The sequence below is a fragment of the Sinocyclocheilus anshuiensis genome, unplaced genomic scaffold (assembly GCF_001515605.1).
Source record: "Sinocyclocheilus anshuiensis isolate Anshui unplaced genomic scaffold, SAMN03320099.WGS_v1.1 scaffold199, whole genome shotgun sequence".
Taxonomy (NCBI): Eukaryota; Metazoa; Chordata; class Actinopteri; order Cypriniformes; family Cyprinidae; genus Sinocyclocheilus; species Sinocyclocheilus anshuiensis.
The window spans coordinates 2,542,570-2,569,397 of NW_015552582.1; the positions used below are offsets into that span (position 1 = coordinate 2,542,570).

The window sequence follows — 26,828 nt, forward strand, 5'->3', positions numbered from 1 at the left end:
GGTTTCACAGGCTTGAGTTTCAGCTTGTAAAAAACAACAACAAAAAAAATTGAGTTTCAGCTTGCTATTGTTTCTCTTCAGCTATGGGCACTTTTAGCCAGGATGATTTTAACACGCTCCAGTTTATTTAATCCGCCTACTAACTGTTCAAATACAAGTTTCTTGACGCACAATACAATTATAGTTTTTATTTTAAAGGAAAAAGATCAAATTAGACCAGAATTGGCACTTAAGGACCCAAGTGGCATGTTGTTATAGTCTTATTATTTTTAAATTTAATACTTATTGTAATTAGTGGGCTTATTATTTAACATTAGGCTATTATTATTATTTAATATTATTTAATATTTCCATGAATTAGATGTGCATTTCAAACATCTTCGCTAAATTGTCAAAATAAAATTTTAAATATGATTTAGTATTTTACATTAATAACACTTGATAAAGTTAGGCTACCTCAGGTGGGGGAACAACTTCCCCAGTAGGGGCCATCTTACCCCTCCTTTAATATTTGACATTTTGTGTAATAACAACTAAATTAGCATATTTATTGCCTATAAAGCATTGGCTGATGCATCATGATCCTGCACATGCTAAACTTAACTTAAAAAAACTAAACTTATTTAATCTAAATATGTTACACTTTGTAGTTGTTACACTACTTTATTTACCTTGCTATTTAGCTAAAATATATGAGGGGTAAAAAAAAATGTCATCTAATAAATAGGCCAATTAAAGTGATTTATTATTATTTTGGATTATAGTTTAAAACATGTAAGAACTCATATTTTAGATAATGAATGCTCATTATTGGAATGTCTGGATCTGGGACAAGGGTAATAGTAATAATAATAATAATTAAATCTTTATAAGTCTTTTGAAAAGTAGCCTTCATTCATCAAAACAGATGATGAAGGCATGATAAAAAATATTTTGTCTGCTATGTAACAATTTATCAGGCTTGCATGTCTTACATCAAAATTTAACTGGTTCCCATGATTGATAGCCTAAAATAATATTCATATATATTTCTTCAACATTATTTTATTTAAATTATAAGTGTTTAGAAAATAGTTCATTTTTCTTTTGGCAAAGTAAGGTTACAAGTTCCCTCACCTCGATATGTTCGATTAATTTTAATATCTTGATAGACTCAATGAAAATCAGAGGGCAAACTTTTATATATCTTACAATCTGTGGCAGTATTATGACTGAAATTAACCCATCCAACCATGGTCTCCCACTATCACTGAATGAAAATGTCTTGAGTAGGATGAAAATTCTTCATTTTAAAATTCTATTGCAATGTAGTGGTTTGGTTTATGTCAGGGGTGCCCACACTCGGTCCTGGAGGGCCAGTGTCCTGCAGAGTTTAGCTCCAACCCTAATCAAACACACCTGAAGCAGCTAATTAAGGTCTTACTAGACATACTAGAAACTTCCAGGCAGGTGTGTTGAGGCAAGCTGGAGCTAAAATCTGCAGGATACCGGCCCTCCAGGACCGAGTTTGGGCACCCCTTGTTTATGTAGTGGTTGCTGGCTGTCTTTTTAGAGAATGGCCGCACTGAAAACATACTGCCCTCTGTTGGCTACAAATAGACACAGATCAGCCTTACTGAGACACCAATATTTACATAGTTTGAAGCTTTCTAATAACGGGAAAATACACAGCTGAAACACTAGATATGCACGTAAAATGCACTAGAGAGGCTTCTGGGGCCAATCATGTTAAGGTTATAAAAAAGCAATATGTGATGTTAGTTTGTGGTAGGCCTAATGTGTATATGGGGCACACAATAGATTAAAATGTAGGCTAAATCTAAAAATGCTTTGTTTAAAAGAACGGTCATAAGATGGTTTATGTGAGGGGCTAAGCCAAATCAGTATTATTTATTAATGTATTTCATAATTTACCGTTTCTGCATCTGTTGCATGGCTGATCAGGTTGTGCCCACTTCTAGCCAAAAATCTGATAGATTTGAGACACACAAATTACACTCATATCTATACACAAACAGCTGACATTTCAACGTCAAGGAATTCTATGAAATTGAAATGATTTTATTAAACGCCAAAAGTCCCTCTTCAGTGCGCATGGGTTCAATATAAACAGCCCCCGCGAGCTTACGGGACGTCCGTCACATCTCACGCGCGCTGCCTGCAGGTGCGTGGAATCCTGTGAGTGTCTGTGGCGAAAGCTCCGCCCCTGTCAATGCAAACAATTGAAGAAAACTCGCGATCGAAAGCTGAACTACGTTACTGACACATTTCAAAACTCGAAAGCTCTGAAAGAGGGCAGCACGCGCTCCTGTACTTTCTGCAGTAGGCATATGTCTTTTTCAACTCAGACTTCCCTGAATTTTTAGTTATTTGTTTAACTATTAGTTTTAACCATACTGGTTTTTGCATTTAATGTGGTAATGAAAAAAGCTGAATGATATACGTTTCTGTTTTCAGATGTGTTCAGATGAAGAGCGCTCGATGGCGGGGGGCTCCGGTAACGGAAAGTTGCGTCGGTGGCTGATAGAGCAGGTGGACACCGGAAAATACCCTGGACTCGTGTGGGAGAACGATGAGAAGAGTATCTTTCGGATTCCGTGGAAGCACGCGGGCAAGCAGGACTACAACAGGGAGGAGGATGCTGCGCTCTTCAAGGTACAGTCAGGATGAACGTTGAGGGGAAGAGAAACAGACACATGCAGCGTCAGTAAAGCATTATTTCTCCCATGTGATCTTACTAATATTTCATATTTCAATACATGGTCTATTTACGTGACGTTCATTTGTGTTATTAAAATGCATTCAAGTGCAGTTGTTAGACAACACATATATTTTTACCATATTTAAATTGTTTTGTTTATATATATATATATATATATACATATATATATATATATATTTGTACAGTCTGGATCACAAATAAATTTGTTCCAATTTTTAATGTTTTTTTAATGAATTCGAATTAAAATAAACTATAAACTTTTAATAATAAAATGCAGATTTTCTAGGTGTCATCTGTGCTCATTAACACAATGACATATAAAGAGAACAGTCACACATAATTATGAGAAAGGTCAACGTTCATCACCTACAGCCCCTCATTGGTAAAAATACATCTGTCCACTAGTTAGGGGTTAATAAAGAGAGTCTGAATGGGTCAGAATTAGACCAGAACCAGTGAGAGAAACACAGAAGTGACACAGAACACCCAGAGAGAGAGACGGCACATTTACAGATCCATTAACACTAAGCATGAGTTTTGTGGTGCTTATATATGTCTAGGTAGTGTAGGCTAACTGTTTTGGATTAAAATGTCATAAAAAGGCTGAAATCATAACGTAGTGCAGTGTTTGCATAATCACATATAGGCTATAGCACTTTTTATGAGAAAGCGCTTTTTTTTTGATTTTCAACTTGATTTGCAAGACTCAAAAATTCAGTTTTTGTAAAAAAAAAAAATAAAAAAAATACCTCACTAAAATATGTTTGAAAAAATGTGAAAGCAACAAATTAAGTTGTGTTTTCAAGGTGGAAGGAGGGACAATGGTCACGCCACTCCACATCTGTAAATCTGTAAATCAAAAATTTTGTGAAAAATGTATGAAACCAGCATAAAACAAAGGTTACTTTTCTTGGAACTTGCCACATGTATTTTAAACTAGATTTCTTTAAATATTTCTCCTTTTTATGGACATCCTTATGTTTTATTGACCCATATGTTGGCCTCTTGGTTTGCTCACTTTTCTGCAGGCTTGGGCACTATTCAAAGGCAAATACCGGGAGGGTATCGACAAACTTGACCCACCAACTTGGAAAACACGTCTTCGATGTGCTCTTAACAAGAGCAATGACTTTGAGGAGCTTGTGGAGCGCAGTCAGCTTGACATATCAGACCCCTATAAAGTGTATAAGATTGTTCCGGTGGGATCCAAAAAAGGCAAGGGAGGAGAAAAACATCAAATGACATCAAACAGAGTAGAACAGCTGTTTGCTGCCATTTGTCTTATAAATACTTCTTTAGATATCTGATAAAAAGCAATGAAAATATTTCATATTTAAATGTTGCAGTATCCAGATCTCTTGAAGATTCACAGTCCAATTCAAGCTCACCCAGTTATCCAATACACCCACCTTATCCACCAGCACCATCTCAGGTTAGAATCAAACATCATCTTTGCTTTGGGTGTTCCTATCTTTGCACTTCAGATCACTATTATGTGCTTGTCATTACAGGTGTGCAACTATCTTTCTCCAGCAGACAGAGGATGGAGGGATTACTCCACCCTCTCTGAGATCTCTTACAGCCAGAGCCCCTACACTTCACGCTGGGACCCTGGTACTTTGTGTGTTTGAGAGAGCAAGTACAATTACTGTAAGTTCAGGTAGCATGCAGTTGCATTGACATATTCCTGTATGTGCAGGGTACCAGTTCAGTGGCTCTTTCTACAGTTGCAGTGCATCTGATCCACAGCTGTCACCCTTAACCCTGGACACCAGTATGAGATCTGCTGAGGCTATGGCCCTCTCAGGTACATAATCATAAACACACAGAGACAGTGACAGGCTGGATTGATCTTTAAGTATTGATATTTCTGATAAAGATTTTGAGGATCATCTGGATGATTTCAGTGATCAGATTGAAAAGAAAGTTTGGTGAACTCTGACCTGCGAATTTGTATCACGTGAAGACGTGTGACCAATAGAAGAATGATACATCATGGTGTGTCCTCTTAGCTGAATTAAAAGAACTTTACATGTGGAGCAGACTGCATATTTTAACATTTTTGATATATGTTGAATTATGATTTTTAAAAAGACGAATGTATGACACAGTATGACATCAAATTACAGCCGTTAAAGTGTCTGTAGAAATTCTGTGTGTTCAAAGTCTGGAGTGACTGCTGCTTTATTAAATTGTGTTTAGAAAGATTTGAACTGAGCATTAGATGATGGCAGGTAATCTAAGTGTTTATTTCATTTGATCTCCCTCTCCATTAGATTACCGCTTACATGTGGTGGTGTTTTACCGGGACACTCTGGTGCGAGAGGTAACAGTGAGTAGTCCAGAGGGCTGTCAGCTGGGCCCTAGCAGAGAGGGACAGGCCTACGCTTCACCTGGGGCCCCAGAACTGGTTGAACTCCCTCATGCTGAAGGGGCATCTCTGGAGCGTGGCGTTACACTCTGGATGGCCCCTGACGGGCTCTACGCCCGTCGTCGCTGCCCCTGCAGGGTGTACTGGGAGGGAGCTCACGCACCACCTACCGACAAGCCCAACAAGCTGGAGAGAGAACAGAACTGCAAACTGCTGGACACTCATCTGTTCATAACAGGTTAGTGCATAGTAACATATTCATGTGTAAGGCATTTCAGATAAATAACACTAAGATTTTGACAAACACATGATCTGATGTCATTAATTGGAAAACAAGAAAAAAACTGAAATGTTACTTCATCACTCATCATTTTCAGTAAGCACTGAGAGACATTTATTATAAATCTTTATGCCTGTCTAGTAATTCTCTGTTTGTATACATCATATTTGACATCTCCAAAGATACACACATTTTTACAGTAAACACACACATCAAAAAGCTTTTACAGTAAATAGTGTGTCACATTAGCTGTGGGTTGATATTCAGTGACAGTCACAGAGTCAGTCATCTTTGAGTTGCAACTCACTCACGCCCACCTTCTGTCAGATTCACTGAATGTTTTGATTCTCACAGAACTTTCCAGCATATGATGAATACAACTCAAATACCACAGAAATTACATGTGCCACATTAGACCTAAAGCTCATAGTACTATGGAAAGCAAATAGAAAATGAGAGGAAAAAATGTTTGTCTTACAGAAAGAGATAAGATCATAAACTTTACCCAATGGCTTGAGAAACATGTTCAGTTATTTGCCATTTACAAATAAACACTTTGTAACAAGGATGTACATAAATATTTAAGATTCAGGGTAATAGTTTAAGATTTGGTCATTTTGATTGACCATTAATCTGAATAATCTACCACATTTTATGCAGACGTTCAAAAGTTTGGGGTCAGTACGATTTTTTCTTTTTTGAACGAAATTGACACTTTTATTCAGCAAGGAAGCATTAAATTAACAAAGAGATATTTAAGAGATTTATAATATTGCAAATGTTTTCTATTTTAAATAAATGCAGTTCTTTTGAAATCCTGTAAGATCTTTCAAAAACATAAAACAAAAATCTGATGTATTTCTGATGATCTCACCTGTCATTGGATGTGATTAAAATGTGTCCTCCTCTGTATCTTCTGTAGAGTTGCAGAGTTACACCTTGCACGCTCGTCCTGCGCCATGTTCCCAAGTGCTGCTATTCTTTGAGGATGAGAGCACCGATACTCAAAGACCAAGAAGGACCTTCACAGTGCAGGTACATTTCTTTGGTTCCTTATAATACAGATGAAGTTAGGAACAAAACATAAATGATATTCATGTCATCTTAATTGGCTTTTGTCATCATCTCACAGGTTGAGCCACTGTTTGCTCGCCAGCTTCTTTTCCTCACCCACCCTGGCAGCATGAACTATATCCGCAGCCATGAGCTTTCACACCTGCCCCCTGAACACAACCTCTCCCCGACCCAAGACTACCACAGAGTCATCACGCATCACCATAACAATGGCCCTCAAAACTGACTTTGGCGGCTTGTCACTCCACTCTTAATCCTGGATTAACATCTGGTTTAACCCAGGGTTAAAGCAAGTTTTTATACTGGGTTAAAGGGATAGTTCACAAAAAAAGAGATTCTATCATCATTTACTCACCCTCATGTCGTTCCAAACCTGTATAACTTACTTTCTTCTGTGGAACATAAAAGAAGGTATTTTGAAGAACATTGGGAACCAAATAACCCAGTGACTTCCATTGCATGGTCAAAAAATAAAACACTGAGACATTTCTGAAATGTTATGCTTTTTTGTTCCACAGAAGAAAGAAAGCCATAAAGGTTTACCATGAAATGAGGGTGAGTAAATTATGACGGACTTTTCATTTTTGGGTTAAGCTACTTTCACACTTGTAATTTGCAAAGGGGGTTAGCACCACTTTTAACTCAGGGTTACAAAGCTTTGCTTATGAACACATGATGGACAAGTTCACCAAGTTTCATACTTGTCCAATCAATATGCAAACAGGAATGTTAACCCAGGGTTTAAATATGTACAGTGAAAAATCTCACTTAAAAACCCAGGACTAAGTAATAACCCAAAGTGAAGTTTAAACAGGGTTTAAACAGGACTGTTAACCTTGGGTTAACTGTAAAAATCGCACAAGTCTTGTAAGCTAAAGTGTAAAAGGTAAATGTTGGAATTCTGCTGTGCACCTAGAGCCTTTCGGGACACTAGAACTGAGCTGAATCCCACCAGGATAATCTAGAATGATAACAGACAACATCAAATGCAAGACTGTTGTCATGTTTAATACTGAGAATGATGCAAATCTGTGTAAAACTCACAAGGATGAATGATTGTATTATGTCAATATATGTGTGGGCTGTTTGCTGACATGACAAAAGAATGTAAAGTGTGAATATTAGCTGTGACTGTTTCTTGTTACATTTGATTGAGCTGCATTCAGAATATAAAAATCCAAAGGCTACGCATTTAGGGAAAAAGTGATAACCTTTCAGTTTTCGAATTGCAGTTCTTTTATAAACATGTTTGAGTAAAATTCTGACAAAATGGTCTACTTTTTTATTCTACTACTTTTGTTTTTTTTTTGTTACTGAGATGCTCAAAATGCCTCAAAATTGATGCCACCTTTGGTTTTAATAAAACAGTGAAAAACTGAGTGTATGTGCGCTTGATTCCTGACCTGTACAGGGTAAAAATTACATCTAAATTATTAATCAGCACAACTGTTTTCAATAGTTAACGATAAGAAATTTTTCCACCAAATCAACATAATGCAATGATTTCTGAAAGATCACACGACACTGGAAACTTGAGTAATGGCAATTGCCATCACAAGAATAAATTACATTTTAAAAATGTATTCAAATAGAAAACAGTTATACTAAACTGTAATAATATTTCACAATATTAAAGTTTTTACTATATTTTGGGTCAAATAAGTGCAGCCTTGGTGAACATAAGAGACTTCTTTCAAATACATGAAAAAATCTTAGCTACCCTGAACTTTTGAACAGTAGTCAATCTCAAAATTATAGCGCTCCTTTACTCTCTTTCCACTAATTTTGCTTTGAAGTTAATTTTCACTTCTACTGGAGAGAACTATCTCTAAAACGACAGAAGTGGATGTCATTTGTCTGAGTCTCTCCATCACTGGTGGGCTGACTGTGGTTAACGAAGCTAAGCCTTTGTAAAATGCAAGAGGGGAATACTTTTAGCCCCCACTATAAACACTGGAATCCCCATGAACGTGTGTGGATCTGGTGGGACGACAAGCCCTCGTTTACCTTGAACAGAAGCAATATGTTATCTGCAGAGAATATAAGACAGGGTGTGTAAGCGAATGACAGCACACACACAGGATGGTGTTTGTGGTTTGGAGACAGGATGGTGCGGGCAGTCTTAACTTGGTGACATCACAGAGGAAGAGGCAGGCTGACAGAAGTATTATTTATTCTTTCTTCTCAATGAAAACAGCCAGAATGTCTCATTGGTTGTTGTTTTGTTGCCCTGAAAGCTATAATGAACTATGTTGTGTACGACGTAAAATTCTGATCGGCCTATTTTCTTTGAAAAGTAACTAATTAGGTCAAAAGGTCTTGAAACTATGCTATAGTATGGGATTGTTAGCTTTGGGATGCATGGGACATCCTGAGAAACTTTCGAGATGTTTTACATAAACAAAACTTCTTCGAGTTTTCCACTGTTTATGGACTCACGGCTCTACATTAGCACATAAACATGTTTTGGATCATTTTCCTCTGCCTACAGAGCGGAAAGGTGCAATCATTACAAACTTCCCTTAAGCTGTACAGCCTGAGATCAATACACCCACTCTTTCACCTGGTGCCGCACGAGGCTTTGATGCTGTTCTGTCAAATTGCTTCCCTTAAATGAGTGGGTGTCAAGCGTTCTAAATTTAGAAGAATAGATATCAACAAACAACACTGAGTGTTGGGAAAATAACGGAATGAGTTATGATGAGACAAAAGTAGAAACAAATATTCAGATCATTGTGGAGAGTTTCTGATGGCATGTTGGCAGCCTGCGAGAACTTTCAACTCATCTTGTTTTCTAGTCAGTTATATCTTAAACTCCTAAACCACATGCCAATGCTGGGTTACACAGCATTTAATAGCAGTTTACAGTAAAGGACACCTTCCAATACTGAACACTTCCTCCTGGGACAGGTAAAATTACCCCCATATTGCCGAGGAGGGGCAGGGTGTGCATCTTTCCGTCTGACACTAGACAGGGTGTGTGCATGAATCGCTGACGTGTGGTCATAATAGACTTCAACACAAAACGACTCTCTTGATAAAAAGAGTCATTTCAGAACTCAACAGTTTCCTCTACTAACTAAGAGGAAAACTCACTCTCACACACACAAAAACATATATCTTGCAATTACTCTAGCAACTGTCTTGCATATTAACATTTGCAGAAAACCCACTGCGCAAGAGCACAATTTTATTTAGGCTTTTAATGTGCATCTGGACAAAGAGGCAGTGCAACTTTTCAGATTAATGAGCCTGTTAATTATCAACAGGCCACTCACTACATGCTCACAAGAAAACAAGTGTAATTCAGCAAGTAGAAAAGGGTATATTAGTGGCACTAAATTGACTTTTAATGGTTCTGAATGGTTTTTAAAACTGAAATGGTGTCTTAGTGTTACAACTCAGAGGCGCTGTTGAAATGTTGGGGATTTGTGAAGGCTTATCGCTTCACAGGCTGAAAAGAGGCAGGCTTGAAGCAATTAAGCTGTAGCTTCATACTACTCTTAAACTTATTCAGTAGCTCCTCCAAGAGTCTGAGAAAAAAGAGAGAGATAGAGATGTATTAGAAAAAAATGGAAACTATTAAACAAGCCAAATTTACCATCAATAAACAAAATGATCACTAAACATCTGTACTTATTTTAAACATGTCTGATATCTGTACTTATTGCAATATTGTGCCAGGACAATCTGCTCAATTCTTTAAAAAAAAAGATTTCTATTTCAAATAAAAGCTGTTATTTTGAACTTTCTATTCACCAGAAAATCCTGAAAAAATGTGTCATGGTTACCACAAAAACATTAAGCAGCTCAACTGTTTTCAACTGATAATAATAATAAATGTTTCTTGAGCCGGAAATAAGCATATTAGAATGATTTCTGAAGGATCATGTGACGCTGGAGTAATGGCTGCTGAAAATTCAGCCTTGCCACCACAGGAATAATTTACATTTATTTTTAAAAATATAAATTGACAGTAGTATTGATGATAGTATAATGTATGATAGTATAAATGTATTTCGATCAAATAAACACAGTATTTGGTTATCATAAGAAACCTCTTTCAAAAACATTACCAACCCCAAACTTTAAATGTTAGTGTATGTGTTAAAAATATGTAGTTGCTTTAATGTAAAAGTAAAGTACTTTTTATTATTATTTTCAGTTATATCTGGTAATGTATTTTCTCCATAACAGCTATAAATTCATAAACACACTCTGGCTGGAAAATGATGGCATACGATCCAAAACATTACTGATCGGTTTAAAACTTTCAACCCATTCAAATGGATGCTTCCAAGTCTATTACAAGTCATTTGCACTTTAGTATCTTAAGGCAGCCCACTTTGAATGCAAATCAATCACTATGGAATCTGCTTGCCCAGTAGTTTTAACAGTTTCATACCTTGAAGTGATATATATATTATCAGGACTTGCTCAGTGATTTATGATTTACACCCCCAAAGTGGTCAATCGCATGGCAATTAATCAATAGCATGTGAGACAAATTTAAATACCAAGAAGTTCCTTTCAGATGACTGTTACATCTGGACAAATCAGACACACAATTAAACAGATCATTGGTCATTGTGTGTATTATTACTCTTCTTGTATATTGTATACTGTTTTATGCATGCTTATGATAGTACCACTAGTTAGTGTAACCTCACCTATACCACGTTTGGTATCTATGAATTCGTGTTTTGATGATCTAAATGAGATATATATTATATGTTGATACCTATGCAACATATATGTGTTCTAAGAATCTTTAATCGTTTTTGCATCAGCACCCAATCCAGTTACATATGCAAAATACCATGTTCGAAGACAAAGAGTCGTGAACTTTCCCTCCTAAAGTTTAAGTCACCATTGGCTCACTGACCCCCTGGAGCTGTGACCTCCATAGAAATTAAAAGGCCTCACTACATCAGGGAGGTCACTGATGTAGTGAGGCCTTTTAATTTCTCTTAGATCTTCATCTTCTGCTTCGTCTTCTGGTTGCCGCTCGTGTGGGACTCATTAAGTCCCAGGGCCTCGACTACAGCCATGTCTTCACTTTTCACCTGGGAGAAAACTCTCCTGACCGCAACAGACTCAGAATAACATCTTTCAAGTTCATCACTCTACAACCCGGAAGAATCTGATCGCAACTTCAACACCACCAAACCATCAAGACTTTCATCTGAGACTGCATCCGGATGCTCGTTCAACGACCAAGGCAATGCAAGTATCGTACATTTAAAAAATAAAAAAAAGTGAAGTGAAAGTGACTTGTGGCCAAGTATGGTGACCCATACTCGGAATTAGTGCTCACACACAGCAGTGAACACACACACACACCCGGAGCAGTGGGCAGCCATTTTTGCTGCGGTGCCCGGGGATCAGTTGGGGGTTCGGTGCCTTGCTCAAGGGCACCTCAGTCGTGGTACTGAAGGTGGGAGAGAGCACTGTACATTCACTCCCCCCACCTACAATCCCTGCCGGTACGAGACTCACCAATATAACTATATGACTATAACTAAATGAAACGGAGGTTTAGTATAAGCTGTAGACCCTATTGCAAAACTGATGGTTTCTGCTCAAGTGGTTAACTGACCCATTTTCCATAGCTGCACTCTCTGGTTTCTCAAACGGTTTCATTCATCCACTTTAACTTCCCGGTGTATGTATTTGTGAGTTTTTGATTCTGTCACTGCATGCAGATCAATGTCACTTAAATGATTCCTGATCTTGCTACATGCTCTATTGCATTAGTACTGTAAGAAAGTTATTTTCTGTGGCCAGAAAAATAACATTTCTTAAGAGTTGACAGATTAGTTGATTGTAATATCAATTCTGCTACAGTTACTACTAGCAGCTGATATAAATAATTATAATCAATCTTAATTAATTGTAATTATTTATATAAATGTCCATTTTGAGCTAATTTGCTACGTGACTGAACCAAACAAGGTAACTTGGACAAGTCATGTCATGACTCGTGGTACTGAAGGTGGGAGAGAGCACTTTACATTCACTCCCCCCACCTACAATCCCTGCCGGTACGAGACTCACCAATATAACTATATGACTATAACTAAATGAAACGGAGGTTTAGTATAAGCTGTAGACCCTATTGCAAAACTGATGGTTTCTGCTCAAGTGGTTAACTGACCCATTTTCCATAGCTGCACTCTCTGGTTTCTCAAACGGTTTCATTCATCCACTTTAACTTCCCGGTGTATGTATTTGTGAGTTTTTGATTCTGTCACTGCATGCAGATCAATGTCACTTAAATGATTCCTGATCTTGCTACATGCTCTATTGCATTAGTACTGTAAGAAAGTTATTTTCTGTGGCCAGAAAAATAACATTTCTTAAGAGTTGACAGATTAGTTGATTGTAATATCAATTCTGCTACAGTTACTACTAGCAGCTGATATAAATAATTATAATCAATCTTAATTAATTGTAATTATTTATATAAATGTCCATTTTGAGCTAATTTGCTACGTGACTGAACCAAACAAGGTAACTTGGACAAGTCATGTCATGACATTTGAGCTCAGCTCTAATTATCATCATCTCTGATGACTAACATTTGTTTAAATGTTAGAGTTTTTCAGTGTGAGGTATAACATTCAGCATGTATTTGACTGAAACTGTGATAACTTACTTCTTGTCAGCTCCACTCTGTAGCTGTGGTAGAGCTTCCAATGCCTGCTTAAAACTAGTGCTGAGACACAGAGGAGACATATGAGACAACATCACACACCCACATTATCATACTAACACTTTTTGGTTTTAATTGTATTAAGACATCTGTGTTGAACGTGTTTATGACTTACAGACTCTCTGATGTGAGGTACAGCTCTATGGCGTCTCGCAGTGCACAGATTTCCAGACGTGCCTAGAGAGAGAAACATTAATGATGGTGAAAAATTATGATGTGGATTTCAACACCTTAAGATCAAATGTTGACTGTCCCGATGACTTGTACCTGCAGTGCACCGTTTTTACTAAAGGAGGACACACACTGCATCAGACGGCTCATTTCTTCAGCTACAGCCTCAATGATCTTTGATAAAACACGAGAAACCAGCTCCTTGGAAACTGTGAAAACCTGAAAGAGCAAAAAAACACACAGATTCTTTGAGACTGTCTATTAATTTCACCAATATGTTTTTAGATATTAATGGCTGCTGAAAATTCAGCTTTCCAATCACAGGAATAAATTACATTTTAAAATACAATGAAATAAAAAATATAAATTTTGAATTGTAATAATATTTCACAATATTGCTGTTTTTTTCTATAGCACAATAAACAAATAAATACAGCCTTGGTCAGCTTAATACTTAATACTCCAAATACAATCGGAGATATATTAAAAAAATGTCCAAGCTTTATAACAGCAGTGAATGGGGGTTGAGATTTTGAAGCCCAAAAAAGTCTCTGGGCGGTTAATAAAGGCCTTCTGAAGTGAAGCGATGTTTTTGTGTAAGAAAAATATCCATATTTAAAACTTTATAAACCGTAATCTCTAGCTTCCGCTAACTGTCGTACGCATGTTCACTAAAGAGTGGAGCTCCAGTGGATGCCGTAGGATGTAGGCATAGCGTAAGCTCTGGTGAGAAGTGTTCCAAACTTGGAAGCGCAGCGGAGAGAGCAAAACAAAACACCGGTCATGAATTAGAAGTACAGAGGATTTTGATATAAGCCAAGAGGAGACCTTCCTTTCTGTAAACAAAACTTGGTTCTCACGAGACTAGCATATTCTCATCGGAGCTTATGCTACGCGTACTTCCTACGTCATCCGCTGGAACGCCACTCTCTCGTGAATGCGCATACGACAGTTAGTAGAAGCTAGATATTACGGTTTATAAAGTTTTAAATATGGATTATTTTATTACACAAACGCATCGCTTCGCTTCAGGAGGCCTTTATTAATCTCCCGGAACCGTGTGGAGTACTTATCATGATGGATGGATGCACTTGTTTGGGCTTCAAGATCTCAGCCACCATTCACTGCTGTTATAAAGCTTGGAAGAGTCAGGACATTTTTTAATGTAACTCCGATTGCATTTGTCTGAATGAAGAAAGTCATATACACCTAGGATGGCTTGAGGACAAGTAAATCATGGGGTCATTTTCATTTTTGGGTGAACTATCCCTTTAAGAAATGTTAATTAAAAACTGTAACCAACCCCTCAAATAGTAGTGTATATTTACAGCTGACTGTACGTTTCGTCATGATTTTTTTTGTCCACCAAGCTTGTCACATTGAATTCTGGGATTGTCTTATCCACTAAGACAACATGTGATGCTGTTTTAGAATTTGGCCAAAACAAGGTACCTTATAATGAAATGCACTGTTGCTGCTTACTTTTTAGAATTGAAAGTGTAAACATAAAGCTTTTAAATGCTGTCTATGTAAAGAGCTCACAAGGTTTTGGAACAGAAAAGGTGGCATTCTTAAAGTTTAAGATGTCTAACAGAGCATCTTTTAAAGCAGATGAGCGATTTGTCGAACTGAAGGTTTGAGCATCTCACCTCAGCATGAACAGAGATGATGCTGACCAAAGCCTCCTTCAAATAACTCCTCACACCTGAGTCAGAAAGAGAGAAAGGGAATGAGAAAAGGTAGATCAATGAGTCATGTTCATGCTTTTTAAGGTTCAAGAAAGGTTTAAACAGGGGGATAAGGAACCATCTGAAACGTAGAAGGTGAGAGGAAAATCTTATCAGCTTCTCTTCACAAGTATGACATGGTTTTGCCTAGTTGTCATAAATGTTATAATTAAGACACGTTGTGTGTGTGTCCTCCTTCCTCCATACTGAGGTCAAGCAAAATCATCCCCTTCAACATATCTCAAATGTTTACAGTATGTTTATTTACTTTCTTTGCACTATTAAAGTAATCACTTCTTGAAACAACCAATCTTGTATTACCAGGATAAAAAATATTTGCTCTGTAAGATTTGATATTCTATAGCGTCATAATTATTTTATGAAAGAGATTATTTCACTACAGTTCAAAATTTTGGGTCAGCAAGATTTGTTTTGTTTTGGAGACGTCTCTTATGCCCACCATGGCTGCATTTATTTGATCAAAAATACAGAAACATTAATATTGTGAAATATGATTACAATTTAAAGTAACTGTGTTCTATTTAAAATGTAATTAATTCCTGTGATGGCAAAGCTGAATTTTCAGCAGCCATTACTTCAGTCTTCAGAGTCACGATCCTTCAGAAATCATTCTGATATGCTGATTTGGTGCTCAAGAAACATTTCTTACAGATATCAATGTTAAACAGTTGTGCTGCTAAATATTTTGTCGAAACCATGATACTTTTTCAGGATTCTTTGATGAAATTGCTATGAACAGCATTTATTTATTTGAAACATAATTTTTTGCAACATGTCTCACCGTCACTTTAGATCAATATAATGCATCCTTGTTGAATAAAAGTATTAAAGGGATAGTTCACCCAAAAATGCAAATTCTGTCATTTATTACACACCCTCATGTAGTTTCAAACCCGTAAGACCCTCGTTCATCTTCGGAAAACAAATTAAGATATTTTTGATGAAATCCGAGAGCTTTTTTGACCCTGCATAGACAGCAATACAACTGAAACGTTCAAGGCCCAGAAATGTAGTAAGGTCATCGTTAAAATAGTCCATGTTACGTCAGTGGTTCAACCTTAATACCTCATATGATGCCAACCCTCAGACAACATACAAAACTACCAAATTTTGCTATAAGTTTGATTGCAACATATAATCATTGCTGTTAATAGTGTTCAACCTCTGTTTGATTACATGTCATTAACTAACTGCTTGATTTTTACCGTGCATTACTGCCATATGGACATCAACTTGAGATAGTCACCACTGATAAGCTATTACTAAATATAATGTAGAAACTTTAATTTTCTGTAAAGCTGCTTTGCAACGATTTGCATTGTGAAAAGCGCTATAAAAAAACTTGAATTGAATTGAATTAATATTATGAAGATACGAGAGTCGTCATTTTTGTTTTCTTTGCGCACAAAAGCTATTCTCGTAGCTTCATAAAATTAAGGTTGAACCACTGATGTCACATGGACAATATTAATGATGTCCTTACTACATTTCTGAGCCTTGAATGTGGTAGTTGCGTTGATGTCTATGCAGGGTCAGAAAGCTCTCGGATTTCATCAAAAATATCTTGATGAATGAAGGTCTTACAGGTTTGGAATGACATGAGGGGGAGGAATTAATGACAGAATTTTCATTTTTGGGTAAATTAATCCTTTAATAAAAGTATTTAAAAAAAAATCTTATTTATCCCAAACTTTTGAATGGAAGTGTACATTCATGTGTAATAATATCGGTTTGTCTATTTTGGAGATAAAGATGATGAACTGATTGGGAGTTAAATCGGAGCAATTGCGAAGAAAAGTAGGTTTTACACAGTTCAGCAAGTTCTTCTTATAACATCTCAGAAGCAGGAAGCTTGTAAGTTCACAAATTATTCACATAACCAATAGCATGTAGTCAAGTATGCACCAACACACCCAATCAATATACACACACACTTTACCATAACTGAAACTGACATAAAAGCAATGACGGCAGACTGAAACTGCAGATTCAAGACAAGCAAGTGTTTGTGGATCTTTCTCTATTAGCACCATCTCCAGGTTGATGGTGTTTCAAACAGACAATGTCTTCTAGAAACGTCCAGAGTGTTGTCAACATACAGATTACATGATTGAGGTGTGTGTTACCTGTAGGTGGCAGGCAGTCTTTCCAGTCAAAGTATCCGGCATAGATGCCAGGCTCCAGAGAGCCGACGATAGGATCAGATTTTTTATCGATGTACGTCTCAAACAGATATTCATCCAGCTGTCTTAACGCCTCTATGCTGACCTGAAGAACAAGAGCATGCATTCAGTTTAATTACAAACCACTGATCATACAAGATTCTCTCCTGAAACACAGAAGTACATGTGACCATAAGAAACCATTAACATCACACACTTCTTGCAGAATGAGTAGAGACCACTCATGCATGTCCATCATTTTGATGTGTGTTGAACTTTAGGGAAGTCCTCAAAAACCAGAATGGAAAGCACCATCTCAAAAGGGGACAAAATCTGTGGGAACTCTGTGAAACACCAGAGATGGACATCTGTCCTGACAGATGAGTGTCAATCTTCACTGAGAAGCAGTCCAAATGTTGTTACATATTTTTAACTAGACTTTTATACATTTTAAAGAAAATGAAAGAGCCTTGTCCATGCAATTTGTGATGCTTTAGAGTTGTGCATGGTGCATGGAATTTTGTTATTTGTTGTTCGGAGTGTTTTATTGTGTTGCTATGCAGTTCCTAAAGGGTCCTTGGTGCTTTGCTAGGGTGCCATTTACTGGGCCAAGTCAAAAGAGCCCATCTCTATGGATATTCTGAGTCCTGGATTTTGCTCCTTTTAAAAGTCCACCTGGCAAAACATTATCTACAGTCCAGACCGTTCATAAATAGCACAGTTCTTCTTAAGCTGATTTAAGGCCTCTTACCTGAATGCTGCAAAAAAATGATTTTCTAGCTCAATATATATATATTTTTTCCAGTACAAATATCTAAATATATTTAATTAAATCACTTGAGAAGCAAAATGACATTAGATGACAAGCCCTGTTTCCTGAAAAATGTATCAAAATTCTACACTTAAAACATGAAAAATAAGAAAATAAACTTTATTTTATTTAAGTTTAAGTTTATTTTTCTTACCCGATTTGCAGATATTTTTTTCCTTGTTTTGTGCATAAAGTCACTTAATTTTGATACATTGTCCAGAAAACAAGACATAATAAACTTAATTTTGCTTCTTAAGTAAATGTATACTGATTTAAGAACGTTTAGATATTTTAAGCTAAGTTAAGCTAACGGTCATTGTCAGTGTAAACCATTGTCAGAGTCACTTTATGATCATGTAATAAACCTCTCCTGTGAGTTATCAAGCTCTTATTCAGAGTTAAATCTCTCTGAAAGGTGCAATGCAGAGTATTCTCATCATACTTTATTGATCTACACAAACCCGTTGAGCCCAACACACTCATTCACTATGATCTGCATCGAAACCATCTGTATTTACTGGAAAGGCCAACCATAACCTTTCATGAGGGCTTCACCCTCTCCTCTGTAGGGCACAAAAGCCACCTTAAGTGAGTGTGTTGTAATGCCACCATGAAAAACCCTTGAGCTTCTCCTCAATCTACATGAGTCATTCTCACTTCAGTAAAATATACATAAATTACCACACTTGGAAACACATCTGTTATCACTTAGAAAAAAGAAAATGCCAACAGTGGACTGGAGTAAAAGGGAAGTGTGCATGTGTCTTTGTACCCTGATGATCTTCTCTGCAGTGGTAAAGCCGTTCTTCTCCAGGTGCTCAGCCAGATTGAGAAATGTGTGTCTCTCCAGATACTGACAGTTACTGAGGATGATGAGACGTTGCTCCTACATGAGCCAGAACAAACACACACACAGCAACTGAATCAGTTACAATAAACATATATATATATATATACGTATCTAGAGAGAGATTTTTTTCCCTGATACATTAAATTGTAATGATTAGAGTGATTTAGAATGATTTCTGAATGATCATGTGACACTTAAGACTGGAGCTTTGCCATCACAGAAATAAATAAAATTTTTAAAAAATATGTTCAAAAAGAAAACAGTTATTTTAAATTGTAATAACATTTCATATAATGACTGTTTTTACTGTATATCTGATCAAATAAATGCAGCCTTGGTGAGCATAAGAGACTTAAAAACATTTTTAAAACATCCTACTGACCCCAAACGTGTACATTTATATACACTTGAACAAGAAATAGTCTGACAGTTTGTGAAGCAGTACTATTACAGGTATGATTGGGTATGTTTTGTGCCTTAACCATAAACCAGTCTGTGAAGAGGAGAGAGAGTAAAACAGAGAAAGAGAGAGACAGGGGAAACCTGCAGCTCTTCCACTGCAGGCTTGGGGAAACCCCATGGCTGCTGCATTGTGCTCTCTGAAGAAAAAGCTGCTGTTTTTCACAACATATGACTCTTGTGCGTGATATTCAGATGTTTGCTGAGTTGCAGATGGAAACTGTGACAAAAGCATCCATAACGGAACACAGGATGTTTTCTTGGGAAAAGGGTTCTTAAGAACTAATAAATAACACACACACAAAAAAAGACAGTGGCATTTGAGGGCAATTTTTTTTTTTCCACTATTTGACTAAAATATTAAAAGTGGCATTTATTTGAAATATAGTGCAAATATTTTAACCAAAATGTCATGTTTCAAATTACAAACCAACATTATATGTATAGTTCAACATTTGCACAAAAAGTATTTGCATACTTTCTGGTTGTCAAATGTTAGTGGAACAAAGTGGTTCATAGTGATGAACTATACCCATGGCTGCTCTGCTAGGACACCTGTGCAAACTTAAGGGAACTGACTTAATATGAACACTAAAAATCCCCCTTCATGACTAGTTAGTTGTAAAAATAAGTGCAAATATATAAAGAAATGCCTAAAAAAAAAAAACTGAAGTTTGTTCGTCGATGATGTCTAGCATAATGTCTTTTACAGATGCCAATTTATTTTGATATTTTGTATCTAAAGTAAAGGCCATTTTAAATCTAACTTAAGCATCAGGAAGGGCCAAATATGCTTTGGGGTCACTGTAAACTCTATTTGTGTGGTTTAAACTTTTATTCAAGCACATGTGCGTGCACACACACACACACAGCATTACTGAATAAGCACAAAAGAAGGGTTTAAATGGAGGGAGGAAGCACTCAAGGTTACTTGAGGTCTCTGAATATCTTCAATTAACAAGGCTTCGTTTTGATCATGTTTAAACACACTCTCTCTCTTTTTCTCAGTCTATCAGGTTTTCAGCTTTCAGTAGTACTCTGACACTGTGGTTCAGATACTACACATCAACACAGTGTTATTTGGATTTCAGTCAGTGACAAATCATTTAAAATAAAGTGAGAAGCTGAACATGTCAGAGTAGCATGAAGGCAGCTGTTATCTACACTCACTTCCTATTCTCTGTACTCAAATATCCTGTCGCATAGTGACATCCACCTCTGCAGTTTACTGTGAATAAAATACCACATAGGGCTACTTGATGTAGTAACCAGCTAACCAGTCTACACATACTGCATTTTATTTATGTGGCCATTTTTTGACATTTTATTGACAGTGAAAGTGGATTAACAAAAAAAGTCAAGAGGGGGGAATGTAATGAGTATCCAACGCAAGTCAGATTCAAACCCGCATCTCCCATATGAGCACCACAGCTTGATGTACTAACTGCTAGGCCACAATTCATATTTATTTTATATGATTAATAAAATTATCTGCATGTATATTATACCTCACAGTACTCTTTTAAATATGCATTATTTGTGTGAATAGAGAGAAAGAACATGGACAAAGTTGGAAATCAGGAGGGGAGGGGGGAAATGGCCTTACTGGTTTTGAACCGAAGTCTTTTTGGATGCCTCCAAAAAGATCAGGCGACGCCAAGTCCACAGACAAACTGAAAGAGAAAAACCTTGATATTATACTCCCACTGTAAACTTAAACATTCAGACTAAACATTATATATATGGCTCAGTGATGCACATTTTTGCCTGAAAAAAATGTGCATCACAAAAATGAAAAATTCAATAATAAATTTTTTTTTATTTTTATAAAATATATTTTTACAGAACTTTACACCACTTGATATTTTTAGAGTTATTAAATCAAAATTACTGTTGAAAAGGTATATATATAATATATTATATATAATATATACAATAAAACTCACTGAGAGGTGCCAATTTCTCCATCAGTCTTGGTGCTGAGATGCTCAAGGCACTTAATAAAGACCTATACCAAGCAGAGACATACAAATTATTTTTATTCAGCATGGATTATATTTACAAACGCCAACATACACAGAAACCAGAACACAGTACCTTCATGATAGAAACACACTGCTCACAAGCTTTGTCTTGAACCACATCCAGATTAAAGATCTGAGAACAAAAAGACAGACACACATAAAACTGATTACGCTCCATATAATCTGCAGTGGAAGGGCAGAGGATGAGTGTCGTGTGAATATTTGTACATTGATCTCTCCAGGTTTACATTCCATGGGCTCCTTCAGAGACTGCAGCATCTGAACCATACACTGCTCAAACTGGGCCGGCTGAAACAGACACACCATTTATCCTTAAGTTTTTGATTTTCAAGTTTTTAGAATGAAATAAACCAGATAAAATATAATAAAAGCATAAAACATATACCAGTGACGTGATTCCTTCATTGTCCACAACCCAGTCTTCTTTTTCTGCAAGTCTCTTAACGTCTAAATAACACAAAGTTTAATCAATATTAAATAATCAATAACATTAAATCAATACATTAGAAACTCACTTCTCCCATTCTCTCAACATCAGTATTAAGGAAACTACTTTAACTGGGAAAGCTAGTTTTTTTAAAAAGTATTTGGCTATTAGTTATAACAAAAAAGTACAAATTTACAGTAAAATACAACTACAAAACATCCAAACAGAGTCAAAATCCTAGTGATAGACAGTAGAATTTAAGTAGTAATTTAGAATTTAGTAGTATTTTGCAAAAAAAGAGAAGATGCAGGGTTTCCGTGCAATTTTGTGAGGTTTTGAAATTATCTGAACAACTTTGGCTACTAAAAATTTAGTTTTTAGATGTTGACTAGCTAGTATTCACCAATTTATCTATGGTTAATTCTGTGAATTAAACTTTAGTTCACTAGAGCTGTCTTGATAAAACCCTAAAATGACTAATAAGTTGTTTATACTGAACTTGAATGTGAATATATTTAGTTGAGATCTCTAGAGCTCCCTCTATTGTTTTCATCTGGAGCAATCAACATCAGTGATAGACTGATATATCGGTCAGTCCATCTTGAGATGATCAGTGTTGACCAATAACCTTATCTGCAAGGCATTTTAAGCAAATATTCTGTAGAATAGTTCAGCAATCTCATGCCATTGTTTGCCTGAAATGAAACCAAGACATTTACAAAAGCGTAAATGTGAATGTGTAGTTTTACCCTCTTCAGTGTGCTGTAGTGTGGTCAGCAGGCAGTGCACACGCAGGTCCTGAAGTAAATCCTGAATCACCTGCAGCAAGTCATTAGGAATCTCTAAAGCTGACAGAGCTTCATGACTTAACCTAAGAGAGAAAATCAAATGAGTTTTATATGAAAATACAAGGAGAGGATGACCATAAATCATTCCTACTAAGGATGTACTGAAATTTCTGCCACTGAATGGGAAAAAAAGTCTGAAAATGCCAACAGAAACCAGTACTTAAACATTTAATAACAGCATCTGTGACATAAAAAACAGCAGCCCACAGTTGCAATGATCCTAGTTTAGCTGGATCTAATGTAAATATGAAGGATCATGATGACTGAATTAAAAAAAAAAAGGTTTTACGTTTCACGTTTACATGAAACAGATGAACACCACAGCACAACAACCTTGCTTAAAGGGATAGTTTACCCAAAAATAAAAATCGTGCCATCATTTACTCAACCCTTAACCCTTAATGACTGACTTTATTTTGTGCAATATAAAAAAAATACATTTTTAATAATGTTGGTAATCAAACAATTTTGGCCATCACTGACATCCACTGTATGCACAAAAAACACACAGAGACTTTTGTTTTCCACAGAAGAAAGAAAGCCGTGCAGGTTTGGAATGACATGATGGTAACTAATGATGACAGAATTTTCATTTCTGGGTGAACTATCCCTTTAAGTCTACAGAAGAGTATGCAATTAGCAAATTTGTTTTTGGCTATGAATTTTCATTTTGACTGACTACTAATTGCTACATTTCTACTTCAAACTCCCTCACATACCTGACGGTGTGGATGACCTGAGTGAGCCAGGCTCCACGGAGAGGGGTTTTGGTGTTCCAGCCTCCATACTGCCTCAGCTGCTGCTCAGTAAGTGAGGAGGGTAACAGAGCCCCTCGAACCAACTGCACCAAACGACGGGTCACCTCCTCAATCATGCCCTAAACACAATCAATTGTGCCAAACCCATTATGCAAAGAAAAAAGCCCTTTCCAAAAATAACGTTTATTTAATAATCAACACTCAAATAAAAGCTAAAAGAGTTGTACTGTATATAAACATTTCAATTGCACAAAAGGCGATTTTTATATCAACTTTGTAATTATATAATTATGTTTCTACTCTAATTTGTTGTTGAAATATAAAAATTTAAATGGTGACTGTATAAAAACTTGATTTCAAGACAACAGGTTGAGTAAATATAAATATTGTGCCTTTCAACATATCTACTGATGTTAGTTCATGCTTATTCCGATCTTGGTTAATCAAAATGAAAATCAATTAAAAACTAGAAAGTTACTTTTATATCTTCATATTGTCAAACCAGCCCTAGCATCCACATGGCTGACATGTTCACCTGTTATGTGCACGAAACAGACACTTGACAGTCAAAATGCGCAATGGAGGAAATTCAGATTAAACATCAGTTTCGGTCAATGATTTCAGCCCTCTATACAGTTTCAGATGAAACTGAAAATAAATTTTTGGGCCAAATATTTTCAGTTTCAGAAATTTTGGTGCATCACTACTCTTAAACCTTAGTGGCTCATGCACACACTCTTAATCTCCAGACTACAAGCACAAAACCATTCCAGCTGCTTTACTGACCTTAAAGTCATTCTGTCTTTGCCGGGCGTTCTTCTTTAACTTCTCCACCTGACCAGACTTCTCTCCCGTCTGTCCAAGACAACAGTCAACAAGATTCAAAGAGTGTGTTTGTAATCAAAACATGATTACACTAGCCCTTGTTTCTAACACTTCTGAGTATATTTGTCCATGTATCTACCTCACTGAACAGGCTGCCGTTGACGTAAGAGATCCACAGTTTCCAGAAGTTGGGCAGCTGGCTGATGACCACGTCTGAGAGCTTCTCCACAAACCTCACCTGCTGAGGGCTCTTATAGTGCCACGCTGAGAAAATATGTATGATATAATGTTATGAAGACAGCAGCATTCTGCTTCTGAAATGAAAGCAGCTGACAATGAGATTTCTACGAGTTTCACAACTCATGCTAACTAGGTGCAGTTTCAAACATCAAATAATTTTTTACCTTACTGAAAGCGAAATTCTGCACAAAGCAACAAAATCACAGCAAATCAGAGCATTTTCCATAAATTATATACAGATATACATTATTGCATATCTGTATATAATATTTGTAAGATTTTGTAATTGTTTTTGAAAGAAGTACCTTATGCTCAACAAGCTCAAAAAGCAGTAAAAACAATTATATTGTAAAATATTATTACAAATTAAAATAACGGTTTTCTATTTTAATATAATTGAAAACATACTTTATGCTTTTGGTGCCAAAGCTGAATTTGTCAGCAGCACATGACCCTTCAGAAATCATATTTTATATGTTAATCATTCTGTTATTGTACTCACAGTCATCTTTAGGTGTCTGGAAGCTGCCTCCTCTCTTCACTGGAGCTGAGAGGCTGATCCTGTTCAGAGCTGAGGAGCGATCCAGCTCTAAATCCACACCACCCACTGACACAGAGAGACACAATGAATGCTCATTGACATACGTCAGCATTTAACAATGAATCACGTTTATAAAAACAAAAGTTTCAGTTAACCCATCTCATGGCCGATATATCACTCAGCTAAGAGTGACAATTCATGCTCGACTCCTGGTCTGATGTTGATGAAGGCATATTTGAGCCTTGCTCATGGGGAAACAGGTCTAGATGATGCTGCACTCTTTCAATCAGTTTTTTTTTCTTTCTTTTTTCCCCTGTGATTTGAGTGCAAATCATGAGGCAAATGCTTTTATGCAAAGTGACTTTCAAAATACTTATCATAGGACAATCGTCCTGACACAACCTTTTGGATACCAGCTAAGACAAGCTGTAAGTATGGTGCAGTATAGGGGTGTGCCCCAAGCCGAATACCTTATTCAGAAAGGCACGGATAATGTTATTATACATAACCTCTAAAATCACTACGCAATAACAAGGTGTGTGAAGTGAATGAGTGTATGCACAGATGAAATAAGCGCAAATCAAATAGCCGCGTTGCTGTTGCCTCTCCGTATGTCTCTCAGAAATCCGAGCTTGGCAAGAGTACATCAACTAAAATACTACATCATACACATGTTCTACTATGTAATATGTATATTTAACTGTTTTAAATCTTGCGCGATATGATACACGAATGAATGAAATAAGCACAGCATGATTGCAAACAGCCGCGTTCTTTCAGAAACCAAACCAGCTCTAGCCTAATAATAAACTAAGATACATATACATGTTCTACTTTTGATATGTCATTTAAATGTTCTAAACTTGGTATGATAGGCTACATATTTCTCTGTCTCACTCTCTCTCGGAGATGGCATTTATGCAGGTATATAATTTCTTCAGATTTATATTTGTATGCACAGTAAAAAGTTGTTCTTTTTTATATGTTTCAACCTCCATATTCTTTAATCAGCTAGTTATAGAGTCAGCCTCCTTTTATTTGAGGTTGTGGTTTCACCTGACATTACTCAGTACACAGAGTTATAAATATTCCTCTTATTTGACTTTTATTACTACTGTTTTAATTAGGGTCACCTGAAGCCCAACCGCATTACACCTCAAAGGACTGTCTATACGAGGCTATCAGCTCCGACAGTTAGAAGATATTTAAATAAATGTTATAATCATAATGAAAAATATTATTTTATCAGTTATACAAGGCATATTTTTTTCAGTGATAACTACAAAGAAAAAAAAATATAGGCTGTAAATTCATTGAAATAATGGTTTTCCGTTTTCTCAAGTAATTGTGAACTTCTGGGTAAAGCCCCGCCCACGTTGGTTTTTATCTGGACACAGATCATTTTGAAATTGTTACAGATACAGATATCGACTCCTCTGCACACCCCTAGTGCAGTAACTCTTCTCTGACAGTAGATGGCACTAAAGATCTTTCTGGGACTCTTCCTGAGTCTTGATTAAATTGTTGATATAGTCTGAAACATTCAATATGTCCACATAGTGTACGCATGTCATGTTTCTCTCTCACAGATAAAGATGTATACCATTCAGCCACTTGGACGTTTACTCTCTCTTTCTTTTGATAAAAAAATGAATGCTGGTGTTGATCCAGGTGTCCAATCATCTCATGTTTTTATCTATGCTCCTCTCTCTCCTTGTATTCCCCGATGTCTGCCTCTCTTTACAGCAACCCCCCCCCCCCCCCCCCCCCCCCCCCCCCCC

The 26,828-nt window shown here is 36.6% G+C and overlaps 2 protein-coding genes across 3 annotated transcripts in view; one reads left to right on the top strand and one right to left on the bottom strand.

The window, feature by feature from the left end:
• Nucleotides 1–2,293: 2,293 nt before the first annotated feature.
• Nucleotides 2,294–6,765, top strand: LOC107665387 (interferon regulatory factor 4-like). Its single transcript, XM_016456258.1, has 9 exons — nt 2,294–2,322; nt 2,458–2,655; nt 3,751–3,937; nt 4,069–4,154; nt 4,234–4,336; nt 4,422–4,529; nt 4,999–5,331; nt 6,296–6,408; nt 6,506–6,765. The coding sequence occupies exons 2-9, from the start codon at nt 2,458–2,460 to the stop codon at nt 6,671–6,673; spliced, it is 1,296 nt and encodes a 431-aa protein (XP_016311744.1). The 5' UTR covers nt 2,294–2,322; the 3' UTR covers nt 6,674–6,765.
• A 1,367-nt stretch (nt 6,766–8,132) lies between these two features.
• LOC107665386 (exocyst complex component 2-like) overlaps nt 8,133–26,828 on the bottom strand; it is a 30,239-nt gene continuing 11,543 nt past the window's right edge. For both annotated transcript variants that reach the window (XM_016456256.1, XM_016456257.1), the window contains exons 12-28: nt 25,009–25,113; nt 24,406–24,530; nt 24,228–24,296; nt 23,403–23,560; nt 22,585–22,706; nt 21,794–21,855; nt 21,616–21,696; nt 21,461–21,520; nt 21,310–21,371; nt 20,970–21,036; nt 18,827–18,940; nt 17,208–17,349; nt 14,983–15,038; nt 13,430–13,552; nt 13,278–13,339; nt 13,106–13,165; nt 8,133–9,980 (exon numbers count right to left, since the gene is read on the bottom strand). In XM_016456256.1, coding sequence (XP_016311742.1) covers nt 9,887–9,980; nt 13,106–13,165; nt 13,278–13,339; nt 13,430–13,552; nt 14,983–15,038; nt 17,208–17,349; nt 18,827–18,940; nt 20,970–21,036; nt 21,310–21,371; nt 21,461–21,520; nt 21,616–21,696; nt 21,794–21,855; nt 22,585–22,706; nt 23,403–23,560; nt 24,228–24,296; nt 24,406–24,530; nt 25,009–25,113 — 1,562 coding nt within the window. In that variant the 3' untranslated portion in view covers nt 8,133–9,886. The remainder of the gene's footprint in view (nt 9,981–13,105; nt 13,166–13,277; nt 13,340–13,429; nt 13,553–14,982; nt 15,039–17,207; nt 17,350–18,826; nt 18,941–20,969; nt 21,037–21,309; nt 21,372–21,460; nt 21,521–21,615; nt 21,697–21,793; nt 21,856–22,584; nt 22,707–23,402; nt 23,561–24,227; nt 24,297–24,405; nt 24,531–25,008; nt 25,114–26,828) is intronic.

Excerpts from the sequence above, each read along its gene's own strand:
- LOC107665387 (XM_016456258.1), top strand. The coding sequence starts at position 2,458 with ATGTGTTCAGATGAAGAGCGCTCGATGGCGGGGGGCTCCGGTAACGGA. Across the intron at positions 4,155-4,233 it reads ATCCACCAGCACCATCTCAG|GTGTGCAACTATCTTTCTCC; the intron begins GTTAGAATCAAA and ends TTGTCATTACAG. Across the intron at positions 4,530-4,998 it reads TGAGGCTATGGCCCTCTCAG|ATTACCGCTTACATGTGGTG; the intron begins GTACATAATCAT and ends CCTCTCCATTAG.